Source organism: Nannobrachium achirus (genome assembly GCF_963921795.1).
Source record: "Nannobrachium achirus genome assembly, chromosome: 4".
In the NCBI taxonomy this organism is placed as follows: Eukaryota; Metazoa; Chordata; class Actinopteri; order Myctophiformes; family Myctophidae; genus Nannobrachium; species Nannobrachium achirus.
The window spans coordinates 32635260-32660259 of NC_137813.1; the positions used below are offsets into that span (position 1 = coordinate 32635260).

At 43.7% G+C, this 25000-nt stretch overlaps 1 protein-coding gene across 1 annotated transcript; it reads right to left on the minus strand.

The window, feature by feature from the left end:
• Positions 1–10174: 10174 nt before the first annotated feature.
• Positions 10175–22415, minus strand: nptxra (neuronal pentraxin receptor a; the record flags this gene model as incomplete). Its single annotated transcript, XM_080723941.1, has 5 exons — positions 10175–10405; positions 12164–12343; positions 13785–14017; positions 15120–15402; positions 21699–22415. The coding sequence occupies 5 exons, from the start codon at positions 22413–22415 to the stop codon at positions 10175–10177; spliced, it is 1644 nt and encodes a 547-aa protein (XP_080580067.1).
• Between the last annotated feature and the right edge of the window lie 2585 nt (positions 22416–25000).

Sequence of the window (25000 nt, forward strand, 5' to 3'; positions counted from 1 at the left end):
GGACGGACGGACGGACGGACGGACGGCCGGTGGAGGTTTTCATAGTAAACTGCTCCCTGACGGTCGCAACAATGAAAACCGGCACATCTTGTCCGCGTATCTCTGTCTGTCTGTCATGCCTGACACTGTGGTTCTATGGGTTTGTCTGTGGTTCTATGAGTTTGTCTGGGTTTGTCGCTCTGACATCATGGTCTGATGTCACTGTGATGTCAGGGGAACCACTCTTAACAGAATGGGTTTGCCGCTCTGACACGCTCTGGCTTGATGTCCCTTTTATGCCCATACTGTAATGGAGATCGCTGATGTCATCACCAGTCACACTTGCAAATTAATTACGTCCTTGTCCGTTTTATGCCCACATCTGGGGATCCCTGTCCCGATGTCATCAATATTAAGCACATATCTGGGAATGCATATATGGGCATGTTCTGATATCACATTGTTGACTATCATGTCTATCATGTCGCATGTCTCCCTGAGGTGTTTTACTAGTATAAATTAAATTAAATTATATATAATGTTTCTCTAGCAAAATAGCATGCATGCGTGTCCCGATGAAGCCCAAGTGCGTGCCAAAAATGGGAGGAGTAGCGCGGCCAAAACAAGTTATAGGAGACGATGGAAGATGGAATAAAGTCGGACAAGTACTAATAGTGTGGTACTAATTAAGAATAGACAGAAAGGCAAAAGAGTGATAGAGAAAGGGGGGATAGAACAGAAAACAAGGGATGAAAACAGATAGAAACAAATCAAGACTAATCTGGCCCCCATGCCAACCAACGCTATACAGAGCTAGCTACCAGCAAATACCGCATGGATGGACCGCAGGCCACAGGCTGCTACTAATAAGGACCTCGATCTCTTAATTTCAGAGTGACATTTCTTATGAAAGCAAATAAATCCAGTAGAGATTTCTGGTCCACATCCAGCAAGTGTGCAGAGGTCAAAGTTCAGCAAGGTTGAACTTTGAGAGAGCTCCACTGAGTCGATGCCGCGATGTGGAGCTTAATTACCATAGAAATAGAAAGGTAGACGCCTCCTCCGGCTCTGGGGCGTTGGTAAAAGAGGACTGGCAATTTTTAAGGCAAGCTTCCTGAATTCTGAAGGACACTTCCTTGTGTGTCACAGAAGGGGACGTTCAGTAGGCCAATCAGATGCGAGACTCCCTCTTTCCCAGAGGCACTTGCTTTGGCAATGTCAACGTTTGTCTCCTCATGGCGTGACTGTTTTACCAGTCGCGCCAATGAACTGCAGCGGCAGATGAGGTATCTAGCTTTTTATATCTGTGGAGCTTACTGTGCTGCACGTCACAACTCAGTGGTACCGCTGTCCTGTTCCTGTGTGAAAGGGCCTTCACTCTGCATTCATCTTTTCGTCTGTTTAATTATTTATTGACTCTGTCCTCAAATCTTTTCATCCACCTTTCTCATCCTCAGAAATCATTTCTCCATACCCCCCCCACCACCACCACTCTTTACAAGACAAAACACTATAACTGAGAGCATGATAAATAATGAACACATGATGACTAAATATGAATGAATGAATATGAATATGAACATCATTCATAGTCATCTTTTCATTATTTATCATGTTCATTTATTTATCATATTGTTGACTGAAACGTCATCAGATGTACCGTATATACCGGTAGGCCTTACAGAAAGACATGCATTCATCACTCAAATAGGAAAACAGTACACACACACGCACACACGCACACACACACACACACACACACACACACACACACACACACACACACACACACACACACACACACACACACACGCATGCACATTTGCACAGGTGCATAGACGAACATACATGCACCCACCCACACACTCCACACTGGAGCCAGAACCCTGCCTGCTCTTGCATTAAGTTACAAGCTGCCAGATTTCAGATCCAACTACTCTACTGTCATTTCAGCAGAACTGGAAGGAGGAGGTCCGTGCGTGCGTGCGTTCGTGCGTGCGTGCGTGCGTGCGTGCGTGAGAGAGAGAGAAAGAGAGAAAGGTCAGTGAGGGATTATATCATTACAATATGGCATTTCCTGATCAGCTCTTTGGTCTTGTTCCAAAGAGTTACATGCTGGCTTGCTGTTCCTGTTCAGAATACTCATCACCAGGGTGGAGCACATCTTGGCAAACGTATATAATTTCAGCCTACTGTACTGTAGCATTTGTTGAATTAGCTCATTGATTAATGTCTGTTACACTAAATGAGTGGTTCTCAAACATTTTCATTTCAAGGACCCCCATAACTCTGAGAGTTACAGATCTGTAAGGGTCCATTTGGAACGCCTCACGAATCCCTGAGAGTCCCTGGACCCCACTTTGAGAACCATTGTACTACATTATAACAATGCAACCCAAATTAAACCAGAACCGTGCAAAATTGTGGGATAAAAATGTAATGAAAAGGAAGTGGAATAATCCAAAAAACTCAGTAAGGGAGCCAATAAATATAAGATGGGATCCATAACCAATATTAACCATATGGCTTGCCCACCTGTAACAAGGCGAGGATTCTAGAACACACTGCACAGTTTTGGTACAGTTTTGCCAAAAGGGACAAACTAATTTTTCTTCTAAACTATTATTCTAAACTTATTTCTAAACTAATCTTCAAACCCTCACGGTGGTGGAAATGTATAGGAAATCTTAACTCTAACTTTAACTTACTGCAGACAGTAACTCCAAAAGGTTTTGCATTACACTGGGTAAAGACATAATCATCAACACTGAATCTAAACAAAATTTGAGTAATAAGATTTTGTAGGCTGTGAGCAAGACACCAACAGGCTAAGTGTTTGCTCAAAAGTTGAGGGACAAATTCATGTAATTTAATAATCATTCAACTCTATCCATAACGCTGAAAGAGTTGAGAATAACAGAGAGGGTAACAAATATCTATACATTTGACAAACCACAAGTAACCTAAAGACTTCTCCTACGTACTCTCCAAGTCCAAACTGAAAAGAAAAATATACATATACATATACCTGTACATTTGTAGGTCTTGGTTTTGTTGAGAGGTTGCCCTCACATGTTCACCATGTCAACGGATATTGAACCTGGGGGGAAACCTGGGGGGAAAACTTGTGTACATCAGGTACGATGGGACCAGTGAGTAATTTGCCATATTCACACTGGGTGGGCGTTTCCCAACCCCCACTGAGTATTGAGTAAGAGTGAAAACAGCCAACATGAACTTATTGAAAAGGTTGCTTTCAATGCAACAAGAGCCAAGTCTCAAGATGAAAACTAGGGAGAGAGAGAGAGAGAGAGAGAGAGAGAGAGAGAGAGAGAGAGAGAGAGAGAGAGAGAGAGAGAGAGAGAGAGAGAGAGAGAGAGACACACACACATACATGTACATGAAATTCTTCCTGTCCAGATGGAGTCTCTACAGGGAGTCTGAACTAGTGCACTCCTTGTGTGTGTGTGTGTGTGTGTGTGTGTGTGTGTGTGTGTGTGTGTGTGTGTGTGTGTGTGTGTGTGTGTGTGTGTGTGTGTGTGTGTGTGTGTGTGTGTGTGTGTGTGTGTGTGTGTGTGTGTGTGTGTGGATGAGGCACAATGAGTTGGACTGTTTCAAGCCATGTGGAGGCTGAGTGGGTGGGTTGGACATCAGTGGCAGGATTGAAGGCCATTGAAAGTACAACCATCTCAATGATGACCAAGCCTAACATGCTGTTATTTACTGTGTGTCACCAAACTGTGTGTCGTCACCAAACTCCAAATAAATCCAATGATATACTGTGTGTGTGTGTGTGTGTGTGTGTGTGTGTGTGTGTGTGTGTGTGTGTGTGTGTGTGTGTGTGTGTGTGTGTGTGTGTGTGTGTGTGTGTGTGTGTGTGTGTGTGTGTGTGTGTGTGTGCGCGTGTTTTTCTCAAGCTAATACCTACAGTAAAGTGTGTGATACTGTTAGGTTTGATCAGACAGACAGGTGGGCTCTTGATGGGTTTACAGTTTAAGTCCATTTCCAGGGATGTGTGAGCCGGCACAGCTCAGCCCTGTCTCATCCACATGGAGTTGATATAATGGGGATGTAATGAGACACTCTGGGCAGATGGACGTGCACTGATAAGAGCTATACCCACTGATTTAACTGTTATCTTTGATAGTCAGTTAGGAGAGCACTTTTATTTTCTCTCCTTAAACGTCTCCTACACACCCCTGGCATATTGTACATAGCTAACAAAATTACAGACTATTGACAGTGTTCTTGAACAGTGGATACGTCATCTTCTGTGCTTTTTGTTAGATTTGTCTTTCTTAAAGGAGACATCCAGACCAAAACACATATAGGGTTAAATCTGCCTCTTATCATACCCCTTCATACCTGCTTTAGTCGATTTTTTTCATAGCTGCTCCTGTTGCTAGATTTCGGCTGCCCCTGTTGCTAGATTTCGTGGCCTCTCTCATAACTAACACAGTGGATTGTCCTTAGGCAAGTGCGGTCATTTCTTGAGCTTCAAAGTTAGTATTTTTTTATTGGATTGTGTTTACACAACGTCCTGAGACGAACCACACCGCTGTTTTGACCTCACAGGCACCCTTACTTGTCAAACAGACCCCTCCCTCCCCTCCCTTTCTAGCCTCTCCTCTCCCTGCTCTGGTGCAGAGCAGAAGCCGTTTGACAAGTAAGGGTGCCTGTGAGGTCAAAACAGCGGTTTGGTTGATCTCAGGACGTTGTGTAAACACAATCCAATAAAAAAATACTAACTTTGAAGCTAAAGAAATGACCGCACTAGCCTAAGGACAATCCACTGTGTTAGTTATGAGAGAGCCTGCGAAATCTAGCAACAGGGGCAGCCGAAATCTAGCAACAGGGGCAGCTATGAAAAAAATCGACTAAAGCAGGTATAAAGGGGTATGATAAAAGGCAGATTTAACCCTATATGTGTTTTGGTCTGGATGACTCCTTTAAGGATAGATAGATAGGACCTTTATTGATCCTGTGGGGGAAAGGCAGCACAACAGTTAAGTTACAGATATACAGAGTAAGAAAAAGTACTGTAAGATACAGCAGATACAGGAATAACATCACAAATGGCACCATCAATAATGAAGCAACGATATACAGTAGTATATGCCTGTACAACAGCCTGCACCATGCAGAATAACAGAAACAGTGTCGTCACAATATCCCTCCCAATTGTCAAATGAATGACATCTCAGAGAATCCTGATATCGCTACAGTGTCAACAGTGTAATCGATACAACAACCACACACTACAGTGTTACAAAGGAAGAAACACCATAAGGATAGCTATTATTAGTTAGGTAGCTATTATTACGATGCGACTCATGTCAGTGGCCATGCAGAATTGTTACAGGAGTTATTTGACAGTTGACTGGTCACAGCGACCATTGTGTGCCTTGATGTATTGTTGTAAATCCTCATAAAGAAAAAAGGACACGCAAGTCTCATGCAGTTCCACCCGAGGAGACTGGTGTGACAGAACAGATAATTGTGGAGAGGATAGAAGGAGGACCGGATCGCTGTAGAGTGGGAATTAACATAAGGCCGGGGGAGTGGAGAGATGGAGAGTCACATGAGGTGTGAACATAAAATGACTACCTACACATGAGAGAAGGGGGAGTGAGAAAGATGAGAGGAGGGTGAAGTGGGAGAACAACAGAGGAGTGAGGAGATGAGCACAGAGCTTATTTGTTTTCTGTGTTCTTTATAATTGTCTGTCTTTAGGTTTTGTTTGAGGAATAGACTCCATGATCTGTAATGTGGATCTGAAATTCTGAATGAAGACTAAGAGGACAGTCAAACGTGTCCATCTTAACACAGAAGACAGACAGAGAGAGAGAGAGAGAATCGATGACAGTGACAATAATATAGTGTCATAATCAGTGCAGTGTGCTGTCTATGGTTCTGAAGCTTAGTTATCCCATTAAAGCATTATTACTTTAACCATTATTTTATGCTTTAACTATGAAATGATCTACAAGCTCACAGTGCGGCACAGAGGGCCCCGCTGCAAAACTTGCAGATCTGCTATTTTTGAAAAGTCGTGAAAAGTCATGAAAATCTTTGAATAATATATTTTTAAAGCGAACATTTGTAACTCAAATATTTGCTTCTGGGGTTCCCTGATACATAATAACTCTAGGGGTCCTTGACATTAAAAATTTTGAGCATCACAGATAAAGGAAGAAACCATTAGGATTTAATTAGAAGACATTCTTTTGGTATTTTTCAGATCTGAATGGGTTAAGTGGATGGGTGGGTGCTGTCCATGGTGCTGAAACTCAGGATAGGCGAGTGCTGTCCTAAAACTAAACAGCCTACAGGAGAGAAGTCCAGATCCTGACATGGTGGTTCCAGGAGAACAAGCTTGCTCTCATCGTCAACAAGACCAAGGAGCTGAATATACAGTACGTAGACAGAGAGAGAGAGGAGAGAGGCTGGATACCATCCACTGTACATCAATTGGAGCAAATCAGCAAATTCAAGTTCCTGTGTGTTCACATTACAGAGGACACACAATGCCACTTTCACCTCCGGCGGCTGAAGAAGTTTGGCTTGGGGCCCAAGATCCTACGGGCCTTCTATAGAGGCACCACTGTGAGAGCATCCTGACCGGTTGCGGTTGCATCACCACCTGGCATGGGAAGTGCACTCCCTTCAACTCAACTGCCCTGTGTGTGTGTGTGTGTGTGTGTGTGTGTGTGTGTGTGTGTGTGTGTGTGTGTGTGTGTGTGTGTGTGTGTGTGTGTGTGTGTGTGTGTGTGTGTGTGTGTGTGTGTGCGTGCGTGCGTGCGTGTGTGTGTGTTTATATATCTTGTATTTTATAAATCTTACCATTTATTTTATTAATCTATTGTATCTTATTTTACCCCAGCACAATGCACATCCATCCAAACAACCATTTGGATTTGGATTATGCTAAGACACATGGCGTGGGTGTACACTGCATGATCATGTACATACTGTATGTAAAATAGATACATGTTTTGTTCTGTAATACTTCTACTGAATGGTTTTCCTGTAAGTGTTAGTAACAACACTCCACCACATTAGTAACTTAGTAATAAGAAAATGAATAAGTCTTGAAAAATAGATAGAAATACAGACATATAAACATACAAACATACACTGACTGGCTGGCTGGCTGACTGACTGACTGACTGACTGACTGACTGACTGACTGACTGACTGACTGACTGACTGACTGACTGATTGATTGATTGATTGATTGATCAACTGATTGACAGATAGGATGGATACATTGTGTGACCAGCTCATATCACTACAGTGACTCTGTTGACTCATCTAATTACTCATACAGTACCACACACTGCTACAGTGAAGGAGACGGCTCCACTGGTGTTGTCCTTGAACTCTCTCCTATGAACAGAAGTTCCCTATAGGGCTCAATAAATCACTATGGTCTCTCGTCTTAAAAGGAAGCAGGGTTTTGGTTTTCCTGTGGATTTTGGATGCCTTTCTCCCACAGAGAGCCCTCTCCCTCTGTGGGAGGGTTTGTTCCCACAGCAGGAGATTATGTTGATATCTGTATGCACTGTGTGTGCGTGAGTACATGCATGCGTGCATGTGAGTGAAGTGTGTGAATATACTGTGTATGTCCCTTGATCAGATTAAAAGATCAGCAGGTGTCAGAGGCAATGTTGTGAATGGACACTTTACAATGGTATTACTGCATCTAATGCGCTTATGTTTCATCATGGTGCACTGTGAGCTTGTAAATCTGACATTTTCATTGATCAACATGCACATCGTACAACGAAGTATAAATTAGGGTCAGGGTTAGGAGAGATGGCATCTGTAAAGGGAACAAAAGAAGAATAGAATCCCATCTGAAAAGAGCAGGACTTTAATTGTGATTTTGGAATTGTACACAGCACATATTGTAATACAGAACAGCACAGCACCAAACAAGACAGAGACACAAAGTGACATTTACAAGCAGAAAAAAAGAAAGAAAAAGTAAAAAAACAGACAATAGTGACAAAAGATCATAAAAAATACAAGCATTCATATTTTTCATCAAAGGAAAAGTTTGGCCAATAATTATAAATCATCTTATGTATATATATATTATGTATGTGTATTCACAAGAACACAACACTGTCAAAAGCCTCAAAATATTCGGACACAAACAAGCATAACACTGACAACATGGCAGACATGGAGACACTACAAGTGTTTGACTCAATTTAGCACCAGTTAAAGTCTCACTATGTAACTTTTTTTTAATGAATAAAGTATCTTAATACAATATGACATATAGGCCTACAATTGGGTTGACTGTAATTTGTCTCCCTTCTATTGCGACATTTAGATCATGTCATACTGTGTAGGTCATGTCTCACCTAGACACAGGATCTGACATAAATTTTGACCTCATCATGATTCAATTTATCCCCCGACCAAGCAGGTCACTGGTAAAAATGTCAGCGCTTGCACAGGAACCGGCTTCAAATCCAGGGTAGAAAAGGAAATTACATAGTGCTGCTTTAAACTGCCCGCAAAAGAATTAAGTTTAAGGTTCAGAAGTTTCCTAAACTTTCTTCAGACTCATTAGAATTCACTTGGGACAGCAGAATTGGTGCTTAATTAGTTCAAAAATATTTTGCAGTGAGTGTTCTCCACAAGCATAATAAAGTATACAATCTGTTTACAAGGGTACACGTACCCCAACAGGCACTTTGTACCAAAGAGTCCTTAATATGATTGGGGGGAAGAGGAGGGGAGCTGTCTTCAATGTCTTGAACTGAACAATTTACGATAAACATCAGAAACCGTGTACAACAGCTGATAATTACCACCTAAAGTTACCAAAGAGAGAACTTCACTGTACTGTATTTTCGAGAACACATTATGGTAATGTAGGATGGCACTTACAGTAAAAGACCTTGATACATATGTTCTATGAAGAAGAAGAACATACGAAGAGGACTGGGGCATGTGTTACAAACATGTCCTGTAAATTATAATAGCATACTGTATACAGTACATGGAATGCTTTTGAAGCTTTGTCATTTTTGCAGCCATAATGTTTGGATGTCAAATGGCAGAAGATACCAAATATTATAAAAAAATAAAAGCTTGTGCTGCAGTTGCCCTAACCTGACCTAATGTACTACCGTGACTGAAATCACTTTCCTCCAGTAGGTATCTGTTCAACACACTCCTAGTCAGAGAAGGGAGAACACTCTTGGTCCCACAATAGACAAGGCCTAAGGCAGTTGCCAGGAGAAAGCCGAGGTATCCTCACTAGGCTCTCTGTTCTGGAGCTGTGAGTATACCTCTGTGTCCGTGACAAGTGGCAAGACATGTAAAGCAGGGTTTTCATGTCTCGGTTGTATCGGTTATCGGTTGTAAAAAAAAGGTGGGGACATTTTCTTAAGCCCTACTGTATATTCTTCTTTGTATGATGAATGCAGCACAATGTATGCATTGTGAGCTTGTGGATCCGCTGTTTCACTTGAACAATTTTAAAACATAAAAAATAATAATGACATTGCCAAATGTCCAAAAGCTGAGGCATAGATTTCCTCCCCATCGATCCAGCAAATCGAAACCTGATGAAAAGATACAGTACGCGTGTACATCATGCAAAGATGAAAACAATGTAGCATTAACTTCACAAAAGTGACCATACACATAATTCTCGTTCCTCTGTTGTCAACTTATTTTTTTCTTGTTCCAACAAACTTTCACTCATTCACATGCAGCCCTTAACAGCTCTATCCTGAACATCAGTACACAGATGTAGCCATTTTAGACATGCCACTTTTTCAGAGAGTGACATTCAGAGAGGGATTGATTGGAGAAGGACCCCCATCTGATAATATGTTGTGCCCCCATACAAGATTTGTTGTTGATAAATGTTAAAAAAAATATTCATATTTTTCAATATTTTTTCAAAATAAAAAATAAAAAGAAGAGAAAAGCAGTTATATAAGCTAAGCTCAAGCGCATCGCGACGCGTTGTGAGTTTGTAGATCAGTTGATTTTGATGCTATATTAACACATTTTTGTTAGAGAACCCTCTGAAGGACCCCGGGGGAAATACTGCCTTAAGGTATAGAAGGTACAGTAGACTAAAATGGCTACCCATGTACAGTACAGTACCGCCCGCCCCCCTCCTCTCCATCATTTCTGTCTCAGTCTTTCCAAATTCTGCCTTTCACTGAGAGCTCCTGCTGTGTTTACTGCAGGGCTCTCCGGGCTCTTTGGTGGCTCCGCCGTGGACCTCCACACCCTTCTCCGTCCAGGGGGCCACACTGCCGTGTGTGACCCGGCCACAGCGTGCCAAGCTGGCCACCTGGCTGGGAGTCAAGACCCGGTCCCAAAGACCCACCTGGGACAGCTCCCCAACCAGTGCCTGAGATGAGTCAAAGCCACCACCTGGAGAATCCTGGAGATGAAGTGAAGGGAAAATACAGGAGAACATTAAATGAGGAATGGAGAGAAGGTAGGTCTCCTGTGTAACCTTATCACTCAATATGATGAACATATAATGTGTACTGTTTCCGTAACCAAATGGACCCTTTAGGACACTGACTTGCTTCAAATGTACCTCTCTTCTACAACAGCAAGGCTGCATGGGCAGGACAGGCCTGTCCCGGCTAGCCATCACCACATCGTATCACAACTTTGGCAACACATTCTCACCCTCACTGCGTCTCACCCATGACGCCGGGTCATTTCCCCAACGGCGTCTTAGCAAGACGCTGAAAGCGCTGTGCTTCATAAGTAATGCAATTGCACCTTCTAGAGGTCAAAGGAAAAAAAAGGGGGAATCCCCTAGTGCGATTCGAAGCGACTGCCGCTGGGTTCCCAGCTACCCGGCGCTACCGTTCAAGCCACTATCCACAAACGGAGCCGCGCCGTCTCAGCCGCCGATCAGCCCCGGGAGTCGCCGCAACGACCGGTGCGAACGACGGATGAGCCGACTCAGCGGCGTTACCGAATGATGTGCCGTTATGGACAGAATAGTAAATATTCAGTCCCCCAGTATCCACGTTCTCAAAGATAAAGGCACAAAAAAAGCTCAGTCAGTAGAGTCCAGGGAGCTAAATATTCGAGTCAACATGTGTCGGCGCATGCGCATAACACTCTCTCTGTGAACTGACGCCGTTGGGGACATGACCTGGCGTCAAGGGTGAGACGCAGTAGGGGTGAGAATGGGCTGACTTTGGAGACAAAGACTCAGACAGTACGAGACAGATGCATTAACCCCCATCCACTCCTATGTTAGGGGAATAACCTGGAAGTTATTCCCTTAACATGGGAGTCGATGGGGGTTAATGCATCTGTCTCGTACTGTCTGGACGCACCCTCAGTGTGCGTATGCGTGCACTCACTGCTGAGCGGGGGATATCGTTGAAATTGTCCACAAGGACACTTTTGTATAGCCTAATATTATAGAAGTTGTGTGGCTGTTAACATCCTTGTAGCTATAATAGCCTGTACACCTGCTGCCTGATTTAGCGGAGGTTGTCAACGTCAAACCGTGTTCTCCGAGCGAGGCTCTGATGTTTATGTACTGGTAGTTCCTTAATTTGGACGATAAGCCCTATATGCTACTGTAGCTACAAGCTGTTTCTTTTAATAAAGACAGTTGGAAAAGGGTAGAATGGCCCTGTTCTTAACGAATCACCAATATTTAATGAGGAAAAAAAGACTGCAGTGCATGCAACAATTAAGCTTGTTTAGAAAAATGTCGGCTGAGCTTTCTTCTGCAAGGATTAATCAAGCACAACAAGGAACATTGACATTGTGGACGGACCTGATATCTGAACTGAAAAACCTGCTGAATAGATAATTCATGGATCGAATATGTGAATTGTGCGTGGACAATGGAGGGGTGGGTTGGGAGGGGGGATTGATATTGAAGTTGATTAATACTTGTAATTTGTTGTGGTTGTTATTGTTTTTATATAATGTGGAAAACAATAAAAATGTAATGATAAAAAAAAAAAAAAAAATGTCGGGCTGTGGGCTGGGTCAGGCTCCAATTGTCAATCATGTATTGGGCTTTGTGGCGGTCTCGGGCTGATGTTCTGTCGGGCTGGGTTGGGCTCGGGCTCACAAGTTTAGGCCTGATTAAAGCTCTAAATCTGAATATAACATAAGGCCATTCATTGATTTATTCATCCTTTCATCCAGTCACCTGCTCCTGCCCCAGTATGAGCACTCCTCCAGGCCTCATATGGTGCCCAGTTGCCAGGTTGGAACCCTCTCCCCTCAGCTTGCCCCCCTGGTAGGCCTGCCAGGCTCCGCCCTTATGGCTCCAGGTCACACAGATGTGCTGCCAGCTGCCCCGGGAAAGGTTCAGGGGCAACTGCGCCACCTATGGGGCAGAAAGACAGAAGAACAGTGGTCATGTCTAGTCAAATGTTATTACAGCTGTCAGAGCCCAGCCATAGAGGAGGGTCTGTGGAACACCTATGTCATCCAATCAGGAGAGAGAACACATTTATCAGTTTACGTTTTACAGTGTTCCATTTGTCTGCTCAGTTTCTTTTGTTTCATCACTTCCAATTTCAGTTTTACCTGTATCCTGTATACAGTATGACTCCTGGTTTGATTAACTTGTTATGCTGACCTGAAAGCAATCATCTGATTCTTCACAGTAACATCTTCATGTAAATGTTTCCATTTGTAACTCTTGGAGTTAGATTACCACTATGGATTTGACTATATTGGCAACGTTTTCATCAACAACAGCAGCAGCAGCTGCTAATAGGAATACAGAACCGGTCCAAGGATTGCATAGTTGCACATTTCACATGCCCCCATTTAGGAATTCCCTGGGCATCAAGGCCAGAGCTCTGCACTTCAATGAATAATACTTTCTTTAATGAAAGTCTTCAGGGACCCAGCAGCATATTATATATCTTAAAGTCTCAAAGACATTCTGCTACCTCCAAGGACACTGAGCTCTCTCATTCAGCATGTATTACCATAATGACATCATTGTACTTTGCCTGAAGCCACCATACTGCTAATAAGGTGTCAAATGTTAAAATGCAGATACCGGTATGTAGCCATGTAGAAATGCCACCAAATATCATTTTGTTGTCAGGAAACATGCTGTTCTGATTTACTGTGCTAATAATACAGTGAAATGTTCCTCCCCAACCATAATCATCTTGCTTTCTAATCTAATTTACTGTCATTTATATGAGCAATGCTCATTGCACATGCTAAAACTGTAATGGCTTTGCTGCAGTAGCCACTGTACGTGTAATGCAAAACACTGCAGTTACTCAACATGCAACTCTTTCTTTTCATGGTGCTTTCTCAAACGGGTGACAAACAATTCATTATCTCACCCCCTGACCAAAAGTGTCATGGCTCTGGCTCGAATTTACAGCATTTGGTTTTGAATATATTTATAAATAGCTAATGAGTTTCAATTTGCCCTGAAGCGATTTCATTAGAAGGCACAAGATCCTATTCCTATGATGCAATGATGCAAATGAGAAATGCGCATGGCCCTCTCCGTCAGTGAGAAATACTATTGTGAAAGCAGAGTAATATAGTTACAGTCATAAAGCATAGGGTCCTTATTAAATCAAATACATTCAAAATCAATACAATTGTAGTAAAAGTAAAAACGTGTCCGAAATCAGATCTTCACAAAGTACAGCTCAGATTTGATTGCATCACTTGTGAAAATCCTGTTTGTATCTTCGTTGAGTTCCAAAAGGACCCATACAGGTCTGTAACTCAGAGAGTATACAAATGGTTCCATTTTACGCTCAGATTTATACAGGTATGGTCTTTACCTTGTCATTGACAAGCAGCTCTGCAGGTGTATGCAGGCCCTGTAGCAACACCAGCTCGTTGGGTTGTTCTGGAACGGCGTAGGACAGCGGGGTTCCGATGCCACCCTCTGCCGGGCGCAGCCACAAGCATACCGTGAAAGCCCGCAGCTCGGGGACGGGGTGTTTCAACACGGCATACATGTAGTTGGTTCTCGACAGAAAAGACAGCCTGTAGCCCTCAGGGAAGGGACGCCCTGAGACACCCAATCAGAGAGAGAGAAAGAGAGAGAGATAGAGTTGAAGTGCAAGAGAGAGAGAGAGAGAGAATGGGACAGCAAGGGAGAGAGTGGGTGAGTGGAAATTAGATGTTATTTGCTGATGCACACAAAATAAACAGACTTTGTGTGTATTCTGCAGACATTTGGCAAGTGATCAAATAGACTTCCTTCCTTCTCTTTTATGCTCGTTAATTCCTTCACATCTATGCCTTCCAAGATATCTGTTTTTTAGCTGGCCAAACTGAATTTCATAGTCTTTCTCATCTTCCTTTCTTTCCATGAGTATGTTATGAATCATTATGCAACCCCATGGCTTTGCATGGATAAGGAACAGTAAAATTAGAAACAGCTGGCCTAAATAACACCAATAACAGAGGGAGTTGTAGAGCTTTCATCCACCTGCTAGTTGTGATGTGTAAAACTGCAGCTGCTGGTGTACAGTACCACGTGGGCAGGCACTGCACACAACAACATGGTCCATCCATTACGTACTAACATGTATGTCTGTATACGTCCACCATTTTCCACTTCACCATGGAGTTTTCTGTACACTTTCACGCTCCTCTGTGGATGAACTGTCCTGAATTTGGTGACCCCATGGACTTTGCTCTAGCGCAAGGGTCTTTGACAGGGTGTCCAGGTCCCCTAGGGGGTCCTCAGATTTACTACAAGGGGTCCTCCAAATCTTTGTGTGATAGAAACTTTTTTTCCCCTCTTTTTTTATATTAACCACTTGAACCCTAGCGTCCATATTCAGAGAGCTTAAAGTGCAGACTATACAGAGTGAAAGGTCAAGTTTGTTAAGTATTGACGGTTCAAGTGGTTAAATATCTGAAAACACAAATGGACATGATTCCAAAATACACTTATGATTGTGCTGTCAAACAATGAAACTATATGGAATCTGTGAACAGGTTGTGGGGGTTCTTGCTTCATCTCTGTCTCAACTAAGGGGTCCTTGGCCTGAAAGACCCCTGCTCTAGCGCAACCCTTGGGCCAATTTCCAATTGCACACAAGACATAAAAATAATGGGTAAATTGATCCATCCATCCATCCATCCCATTTTGTCCTTCTCACCTTCTTCCAGGCCTGCAATGCGGTGGTGGAGTTTACTGATGCCGTGGTCAATCTCGTTTCTGTGTCTCTGTGTTTCCACCCTCAGCCCTTTTCTCTCTTTCTCCAGCAGCTCCACCTTCTTCTGCAGTTCCCCCTCTAAGTCTTCCAACGTCCAGGGCCCTCCATCAGCAGCTCCCGGCACAGGTTCCACCAAACTGTCGGGGATGTCAGATTGCCCGCCTCCCCCGGGCATTATGGAGGTATCGGTATCTGTAAGGTTGAGTTGAAATGGGCCAATGTCTAACTGCAGCACACAGAAAGAGACAAAGCATGGAAACTGGTTCAGAAGTGGCTTTATAATGAAAGGGAAAATATCACACACTTCACTCTCCATTTGCAGTGACATTTACTCGTGCCATGTACCAACCTTTTCAGCATATAGCTTTTACCAGAGTGTAAAATGGTGTCACACTTTTGGGGGTTTTCAAGCACGGCCATCCACTAAATTTCTACTAAATCCATTGCTTTTTGATGTGGAATCCAAGCTAATAGAAACTGCAGGCTTTCTATTCCTGGAAAGTTAGCCTGCAATAATGGAAGCCATTGATCTCACATTAATACAAATCTAGATAAAATAATTGAAATCTTGAAAAGAAAAGAAGCCCTGCTATGAGACACAGACTGAGCAGGGGGGAAAAATACACAATTATATCAGGAGCATTATATTATATGAAGATTGAACATGGGTGAAGTCGTCCTTTAATAATCCATTGGAGCCTCTGGTTTAAAACTACTTCTAGTACCTCAACCGCAAAGAGCTTCATTATCTATTGTGTAGTCACCAGTCACCACCACACAACATAATTACTATATGGCTTAAAAGGGCATGAAAGCCATACACTGGCACCACTTTGTAAACTCACTCAGTTTTGATTTGGGCTTAATTTGAGAACTGGTAAATGAACACTTCCCTATTAAGATAAGCAAAGTCTAATCTCTATAGGTTGTATTTTCAATTAAGTAAAATCAATTATGCATTGGGAAACAAGCAATAATTGAGAGCCGGCGTGGGTGCCAGGAGAGCACTCTCTTTCAATCACAGCAACAATTTGCTGTGTTCTGCTGTATTCTGGCTCGCTGTAAATACAGCCCAGACACGGGGGACGAAATGTAGGGAAATCTGACTCTGCAAGACTGTTAAGAACGCATGATGTGATACTGTATATCCCATAGCACAGTGTGTGTATGTATAACAGAAATACATAAGAACCACAGAGGAAAGCATACTGGGGGATAGAGAGTCCGCAGAATACATATGAACCACATTGAGATTCGTGTGGCATACCTATGATGTATAGAAATAGAACAGAATGTGAAAAAAGTTGCTTGAAAAGTTTGGACCGACTGACTGTCCGACTGATACAGTACTAGTGGTCACAGCTAAAAGGAAAGAATAGGGGTATGGTAGGAATTCAGGAAAAGTATGTCAATGACTGTAAGCATCAAATATAGTGTCTGTGAGTGAAATGCACACAAGCAGTTTTTCCAGTACTCATCATGTCATTCTACTTCCCATCATTTACGCTCCCATTATTCTTAAAGTTTTCTCAAAGTTTGCAATGTTCAATGTGGCTCATTTGCCAATTTATGGCAGCCAACAGTATATCCTCTGCCACAGAAGATTTCCCAGATAATAGGATGAAGCTGAGATGAGTTCCACTGAAGATGACAAGGGCATACAGCAAGCAATAACCAGAAAACTCCTGTCCTTCATGTACCGGTACTGTATATACCAGGCCTTTTACACCAGCATTTCTCTGTATAATGGCTTATTAAAACCATAGGGAAGATATACTGTATATACTGTTGGTCTCTAATGTCTTCTTTCCTCACTCTAATCTTATACAGTACATTCACTGTCATTCCGTCTTTCTCTCTGTCTGGGGCATGGGATGACTATATTTTCCAGCATGTAATTCTGAACACATAAAGAATTCTCTATAATCGGGGCACGGTGTGTCGGTAGCGCTGTCGCCTCACAGCTAGAAGGTCCTGGGTTCGATTTCCGCCGGGGGGGGGGGGGGGGGGGGGGGGGTGCATGTTCTCCTAGGGTAGGTACCCTCACAAAGAAATGCAGTATTCCTGGTCTCTATACTGCCTCCCCCTGGCCAGCCGGGGCGCCTGATGGGGGGGAAGGAACTGGTTGGAATAACGTGTTCCTTCCACGCTACATCCAACTGGGGGAGCTCCCCCTGTCAGGTGATAAGAAGCGGCCTGCACACTCCTCATGCACTGAAGGAAGCATTACCTGGTTGGCAGAGGGAGAGCAGAGCCCAGGATTACAGCTTAGGCAATTGGCACTGGGTGAAAAATGGTTTACAAAATCGTGGGATAAAAATAAAAACATCTGCAAAGCTATTGTTCATTTCAATTTTCAATTGTGTTTTTGTATCAATCAAAAGTTGCGATTACATTTTTTGTTTTTGCTGCCCCACATTCACATAGTGTGTCCTTCTCGAGTCCAACTCTGTGTAATTGTCTGTGTGTGGTACACACAGAGAGCAACAGAGACAAAAAATAATAATAATAACGTGCAATTATGTTTACGTTAAGTTGTCTGCGTCTAGGAAATGCTCCTGAAGAGAAAGGGCATTTCTTGCCTAAAATGTTATCAAAAAGTATTTTCTGAAGTAAATCTGGTTGTGTGTCACGTCAGTCACCAGCCTGCAGCATATAGGTCATGTTACTGCCTTCTGCTTATGATTATACAAATTATAGTGCAGTTATACTTTTCATAGGCAGCCTGAACAGTTGAGTGAGAATGCTCTAATGGGCTAGTCTTATCTCAGGTATGTGTACGGTAAGTATGTTCATAATTTTCTAATTGGTTCCTTTTTCTTCTGCCCTTTCTTTTTCTCTATGGAAATAACAATACAATAGAACTGGCAGGAAAACAGATTTTACCCACTTTTTATACTTCTATAAACCTGTGATGTGACACTACAGCTGACAGACACAGAAAAGATTGAAGGGGGTGGGGAATATTATATTCATAACACTGGGCAATGTTCCGAAACAGTTTTGTTTGTGTGTTTTGCATTTCTCACATTTGCCCACTCAGCACATATTGTAATGTACATCCTGGAAGAGGGCTTCCAAAGGCTTTTCCCCATCAAGGGTACTTTTCAAGGGAGTTTTTCCCAGCCCAAATGTGTGTCTGAGCTCTGAGGACAGTGAGTGTTGTTTGGTTTCCATCATTAATCTTGTGTTATTTCTTGCTTTTGCCGAAGCGCCTTTCTATAATTATGATAAAATGTTATGGTTGATTCTCTTCATGTTTATACTTCATTGCAATTTGTTTTCATTTTACTGTTCTCTTCTTTCGATATTTTTTCTATTATGTAACCCCTTTGTTTTGACAAGTAAGAAATACATAGCAGATCCACAAGCTCACAACACTTCGCATCAGATTGCAGATTTCAGCCACATTTATATTACTGTACTTTGTAACTTTGTAAGTTTGTGTGATTGTTTTGCAGGTTTAATAATTATAACCGGAACATGAAAACTGCATGTGTGTAAAAAGAAGAAAATATGTTTTGCTTCTTCAAAGGGTAATGTTTTGAGGGTGTAAGGGCTTCATCTGACAGGAGGACATTGTGATGAAAACATGTAATCTATAGAGGACCCAACATAGAGACATGTCCTACATAACGGCCAGTACCCCACGGAGATGAGAGCGGGACTACACACGTTAGTCTGTGCTCTTAACAAATATAGGCCTGTCATAAATTATTCATGCTATTTCTCTGGCTATAAAAATGAGGTTGTACATCATAATCTCACGGTCAGATCAGAAAGAGCATTTCGCTTTTGCTGGCTCTCTGGTTCCCTCTCTTTCTCTCTCTGTCCACCTCTCTTTTTTGTCTATTTTCTGTTTATCTTTCTCTCTGTCGCTCTCTCTCTCTCTCCCTCCCCCTCTCTCACTCTCTGTCTGTCTGTCTGTCTGTCTGTCTGTCTGTCTGTCTGTCTCTCTCTCCCCTCCTCCCTCCCGCTGTGCCTCAGATCGGGTGTTTCCCTCAGAGGGAAGGTTAGAGATAATTGTAGATAAACGATTGGTCAACAGTCACATTAAACAGTCTACACAACCATTATGAATAACCAATATTGATCGTCACGGAAACAAGTCTGGCCTATTAGCCTATACGGCACCCAAGGCTGTGATAACTTATCCTGTTCTCATTCAAAATTGAAAAGCCCTTCGTTCGTAAACCACGCATACAGATTCCCAGACAGCTTAGATGGGCCTACGTGAGTAGAAACTAAAGGACTGCCAAGCGGGTCAACTCTGACAAGCACTGATTAACCACGTAAACCCTCTATTCTTATTCAAATAGACCTCTTGTCTATCTCTTGTGAGTTTGTAGATCGCCTTTTGGTGAACAATCCTCCCAGAGATGCTGTGGTTCAAGAGGTTAAAGCAGATGTGTAGGGGTGACCAGCTGGACTATTTTTTTTTGTCAATGTAAGTGAACATAAAAGTCAACTAAATAATAAATGAAATAATTTTTTTCTATTGGATGCTATATAGTTCTATGCAGAGGTAAATGTATTGGAGGTGGTGGTGGAAGTAATATGATGGTGATAGTGGTGGTGGTGGTGGTGTGTTTGCGTGTGTGTGTGTGTGTGTGTGTGCGTGCGTGCGTGCGTGCGTGCGTGCGTGCGTGCGTGCGTGCGTGCGTGCATGCGTGCGTGTGTGTGTGTGTGTGTGCATGTGTAGATCGCATACGTGTGTGCCTGCGTGCATATGCATCCGTGCGTGTGTGCATGTGTAGACAGTCAGACAGACATTTATCCCAGGGGGAATTCAAGTGTCATCAGCTCGCAGTATGCAAGGATAACAGAACAGGTACTGGTGAGAGTAGATGGAAACAACTAGGAATCTAAAAGACCAGTAATGTAACCAGTAAGACGCCTATGGGCGAACAGCGACCTTGGTCCCGCAGAGGGCGAGATCGCGCAGGACGGAATTCATTATTGCGACCGTCAGATCGCACTTACTATCAAAACCTCCACCGGCTGTCTGTCCGTCAGTCACACATCACACTTTTGCCCTGCTCATATCTCCGCAACCGTTGCCCCGATCCATGCACACACACTCCTTGCCTGCCAAACCACAACCTCAACCTCACAACATCAATTCTCACATGGCCCTCTTCTAGTGCCACCATGAGGCCAGTTCTTGCAAAACACATTTTTGGACACTGCTCCTACAATTTTTGCCCTAAAATCACGCAAATCGGTACACAGTATATCTACACTCATCTCATCAACATGGATCTGTCCTATTTAGCGCCAACTTCAGGCCGATTTTTTAAAACACATTTTTGGACACTACTCCTACAGATTTTGCCCTAAAATCACGCAAATCGCTACACAGTATGTCTACACTCATGTCATCAACATGGATCTGTCACATATAGCGCCACCATCAGGCTGATTTTTTCAAACACATTTTGGACACTGCTCCTACAGATTTTGCCCTAAAATCACGCAAATCGGCACACGGTATGTCTACACTCATCTCATCAACATGGATCTGTCCCATATAGCGCCACCATCAGGCCGATTTTTTCAAACACATTTTTGGACACTGCTCCTACACATTTTGGCCTAAAATCACGCTGCGACCTGACGGTCACTTATCTCCCGTTTAGGGAGTCTTACTGGTTAATATATATCGGACCAGTTACCCATATATGGAGGTCCCTGGTACCCATATACCGTATGGAGATCCATAAGGAGATATGGGCATATTGGTTGGATCGGCCGTTCTACTGAAAATAAAAAATAAATGTTTTGTACAACTGTACATCAGGGATCTCCATATCTGGGCCTACAAGGGACAAGGACAGAATGTGATGTCAGAATGTGATGTCACAATGTGATGTCACGGATCCAGGGTTTGATCTTTGATGTGATGTCACAATGATGTCACAATGTGACAGTATAGACTATAGACATTGAGCCATTACATGTCTATGGATCTTCGGACAAGATGTGATGGTTTTCATAGTTAACTGTGACCTACGGTTGCAATAAAACATAAAGCATAGGCAGACCTATGGTCTGATCTAGCCATCTGTACTTGGACTGACTGAGTCAACGTAATGATAACCAAATAGATAGAAGTTGAATAGGCCTTAGGCTATAAGTGGTCTATACTGTATAGCCTTCCAACAGTAGCCTACAAACATATTTTCCTCAATTAATTAATGGAGTCGGATTATTGACACAGTGGAAATTAGGATGATGTATGCTGTTGTACTGTCAACCAGGCTACACTTATGGATAATAGTGTTACTGCCAAGCAGTAAAACACTTAACACACAGCAGTTAACCAGGCAATATCCTGGTGCTATTGATAGGCCTACGTGTGTGTGTGTGTGTGTGTGTGTGTGTGTGTGTGTGTGTGTGTGTGTGTGTGTGTGTGTGTGTGTGTGTGTGTGTGTGTGTGTGTGTGTGTGTGTGTGTGTGTGAGAGAGAGAGAGAGAGAGAGAGAGAGAGAGAGAGAGAGAGAGATCGATCAATCACCCTCACCTCTAGTTTCTCAATGCGGTCTTTAAGCTGAGTGATTGCCAGCTCCAGCTCATCCACAGCCCTGACGGTGAGCAGGTGGAGGGTTTCGGGCGCAGAGCCCGGGCTGTCCCGCACCATAATAGCATCATGTTCTCTTGCGCCTTTTCTTGCTGAGCGTGTACCTCCCCGGAGTCCCGCAGCGGACCCCCGTCTCTCTGTGCTGCTGCGACCGTCTAACCCTCTCTCACACTCGTTTAGTTTGCCCGTCAGCTCTCTAATGGTCTGCTGGTCGCTCAGTATCTGGTCCTTCTGCTGCGAGACGGTTTGCCGGAGCTCCTCCGCAGCGGTGCGGAGGTAGCCCGAGTCCTCTCCTCCGTACGCCGACGGGTCATCCGCTTGTTGCTGAAAGTTTTGGGGGTTGCAGTCCCCCGCGGGGATCGGTGTACAGATGAGCCGGCTGACGGTGGGGTCGTGCCCCGTGAGCCCGGTGACTGCATCCAGACCGCTGAGTCCAACGTGGAAGGTCGGCGCTTCAGCTGCGGGTGTTTCAGAACCATGGAGAGCGCCCAGCGGTCTGGGCCGTGCCGCGGAGCGCCCGGCGCCCGGGATGTGCGCCACAGAAGCCGTGTACAGCGACTGGTTGTCGGCCTCTGGCTGCTGGGGCGCCGCGGCAGCCTTGGAGGAGCCAGTGTGGACGGCGGCGATGATGCAAATAACCGCTCCGATGAAGGCCACCATCCCGGCGGCCAAGATGATAACGATGAACTTCAGGTTGGCGGCGGTTGCGATCGATAATTAGAAAAATCGAATGATTTCACGCTGTAGGACAACCACCGACAACCCAGAACAAAAATCTTAGATTATTTTCGTCCATATCATGAAAGAAACCTCCTCATTAAGGCTTCTCTCCCTCGTCAACAAAAACAGACGTTTACACCGTGAGAGTTGTGGAGAGCAGATCGTGGAGGCAACATCAAAACATACTGTTCCACCTCCTCCCCATGTCCCGCGCGCATGCCTTCAGCGTTGTTCAGACACTATCCAGCTCGTTAATACTGAGAGAGAGAGAGAGAGAGAGAGAGAGAGAGAGAGAGAGAGAGAGAGAGAGGGAGGCAGGGCAGGGGGGGGGACATGCACGCACTATAGATAGATGACGGAGTGGGGAGGGGAGATTGAGAAACAGAAAGGAGAGATGATGAGGAGAGAGACAGACACATCGTGATTGAGATACAGACAGATGGTGTTTTTAGGCACAAAAGGTCTTCGAGGAACACCATTCCTTTGGCACAAAGCATACTTTTTTCTTTTCTTTGAAGCTATAAGGGCTGACTTCACCATTCATGTTCTTCTGATGTAGTTTAGTTTTAGGTCTACTTTTGTATTCAGTCAGCCTCTGAAGTTATTATGGAGGGACAGGAGTTTTAGCCTGCTCCTCTTACATGCCCCAAGCCCCCAAATGCCTCAATCCTGACCTTCTTTGTTTGTTTGTTTGCTTGTTTCTTTCTTTCTTTATTTCTTGTCATTCAATCATCTACAGTCATTTCATTTTCCTCTCAGAAAGCGAAATTAATTATGCAATTATCGTCTGAATATTCTTTATGCTTCTCTAAACCACTAGGCCATGCATAAAATGAAGCAATAAGCCACGCAAGGCATGTGGTTACCTGGTATTTTATAATGGCTGAGAGGCGTGGTGAGACACGAGGCAAACACGAGGCGTTATAAAAGCCGTTATAAAATTCGCCTAGTGTCTCACCACGCCTCTCAGCCGATATAAAATACCAGGTAACCACATGCCTTGCGTGGCTTATTGCTTTTCTAAAACGGTTACGGCAACATGAAAAATCATAGACATGTACCAATTAAAACTGTTCTATTTCACAATCCACTACACGGTCTGCAAGAAAGTTGTTCCAGCCACAAGAAATTAGTTCCTATAGCTTTTTTGCCAACAACACAGGTGCACATAATTGGTAGCCTGGCGGGGCCCGACATCATACTGCGTTCACTCACTCATTCTTCCTATTTCACAATCTCCGAATGCTATATAGGGTCTGGAACGGCAGCTCCTGAACGGCGAGTATCGGAAGTAGCCAGTACTGCACTGAACTGTAGTCCCATTGGAAACATAACAGAAACACAATAGCTCAGACAAAGTCATTCGAGCGGCCTATTCTTGTTATGGGTGTATAGTTTAAGAAAACGTTTGAAAACATCATGGAGGTAACACCAACAACACCAGAGAAAGACGAAATAACGCCCCCAGAAATATTGAAAGGAGACATACCGCTTCCAGTAGGACATGTTATTGCTACTGCACCAAGGGAGCGGTTGCGTCACATCCGCTTTATCTCGCACTCATCGTTTCTATTTCCGTTTGCCAGACTGTAATGCCGGGAGTATTTGCCCAAATCGCGGAGGCAACAGTCTGGCCTTGCGAGACTATCCCCAGTATAACGTCTGGACTTCCGGGTATTGGCAGCGAGTATTATGATTATTTTCTGATCGAGGCCAATCAATGACTGCTTCCGCACAACAAACCTAGTCTTTCCTGACAACAAGTGAAAAGCTTTCCCTGATTGGTCCATGTGTAGACGGTGACGTAGATGCATGCTGCAGCATTTTCAAAACAACAATGGCTGCCCTCGCAATGCAACAAGTGTAACAGTTAACGCTCTAACGATAAAACAAGCAATAAGTGCAGTTATTTCAGAGTTGGAATCAATTACAACAATTAAAAAGGAACACAGGGGATGCGCTAGCGGAGTTCATCGGCCGAAAAGACGTGTTTGTTTGCCGTTCTTCCGACTGGCTGAGAGATGTTTTGCTACGCTGATTTGTTAGAGGAGTCTGTCTGTCAAGGCAAGTACTCCCGCCCACTTTTCAAGCTGCCAATAGGCCAACGGCCAGACGTTATACTGGGGGAGGAATGAGCGCAGTATGACGTCGGGCCCCGCCAGGCTACATAATTGGTGCACTGTGGAACACTGTGGAAAGAAATAACGCACCTGGGTTAGATATAAACTGATTCAAGGTGTGGATTATTGCGACCGAAGGTCGCATATACTCTGAAAAACCGTGTTGCTTGAGTGTCCTTCCTTCCTTCCGTAACCTCTGTGATGTCAGTGTGATGTCAGCGAGTTGTGACATCACTTCCTGTACGGGGCGGCTACACGAAATGTGGATAACACTATATATGGAGATAGTCCAGTCCATCATGTCATATGGGACTACCGTCATAGACAGTAGCCAAAAGAGAAGGATACACAAGACTAAGAAAGACAAAAAAAGGAGGAGGAGGATAAAGATACCAAAAGGAGAGA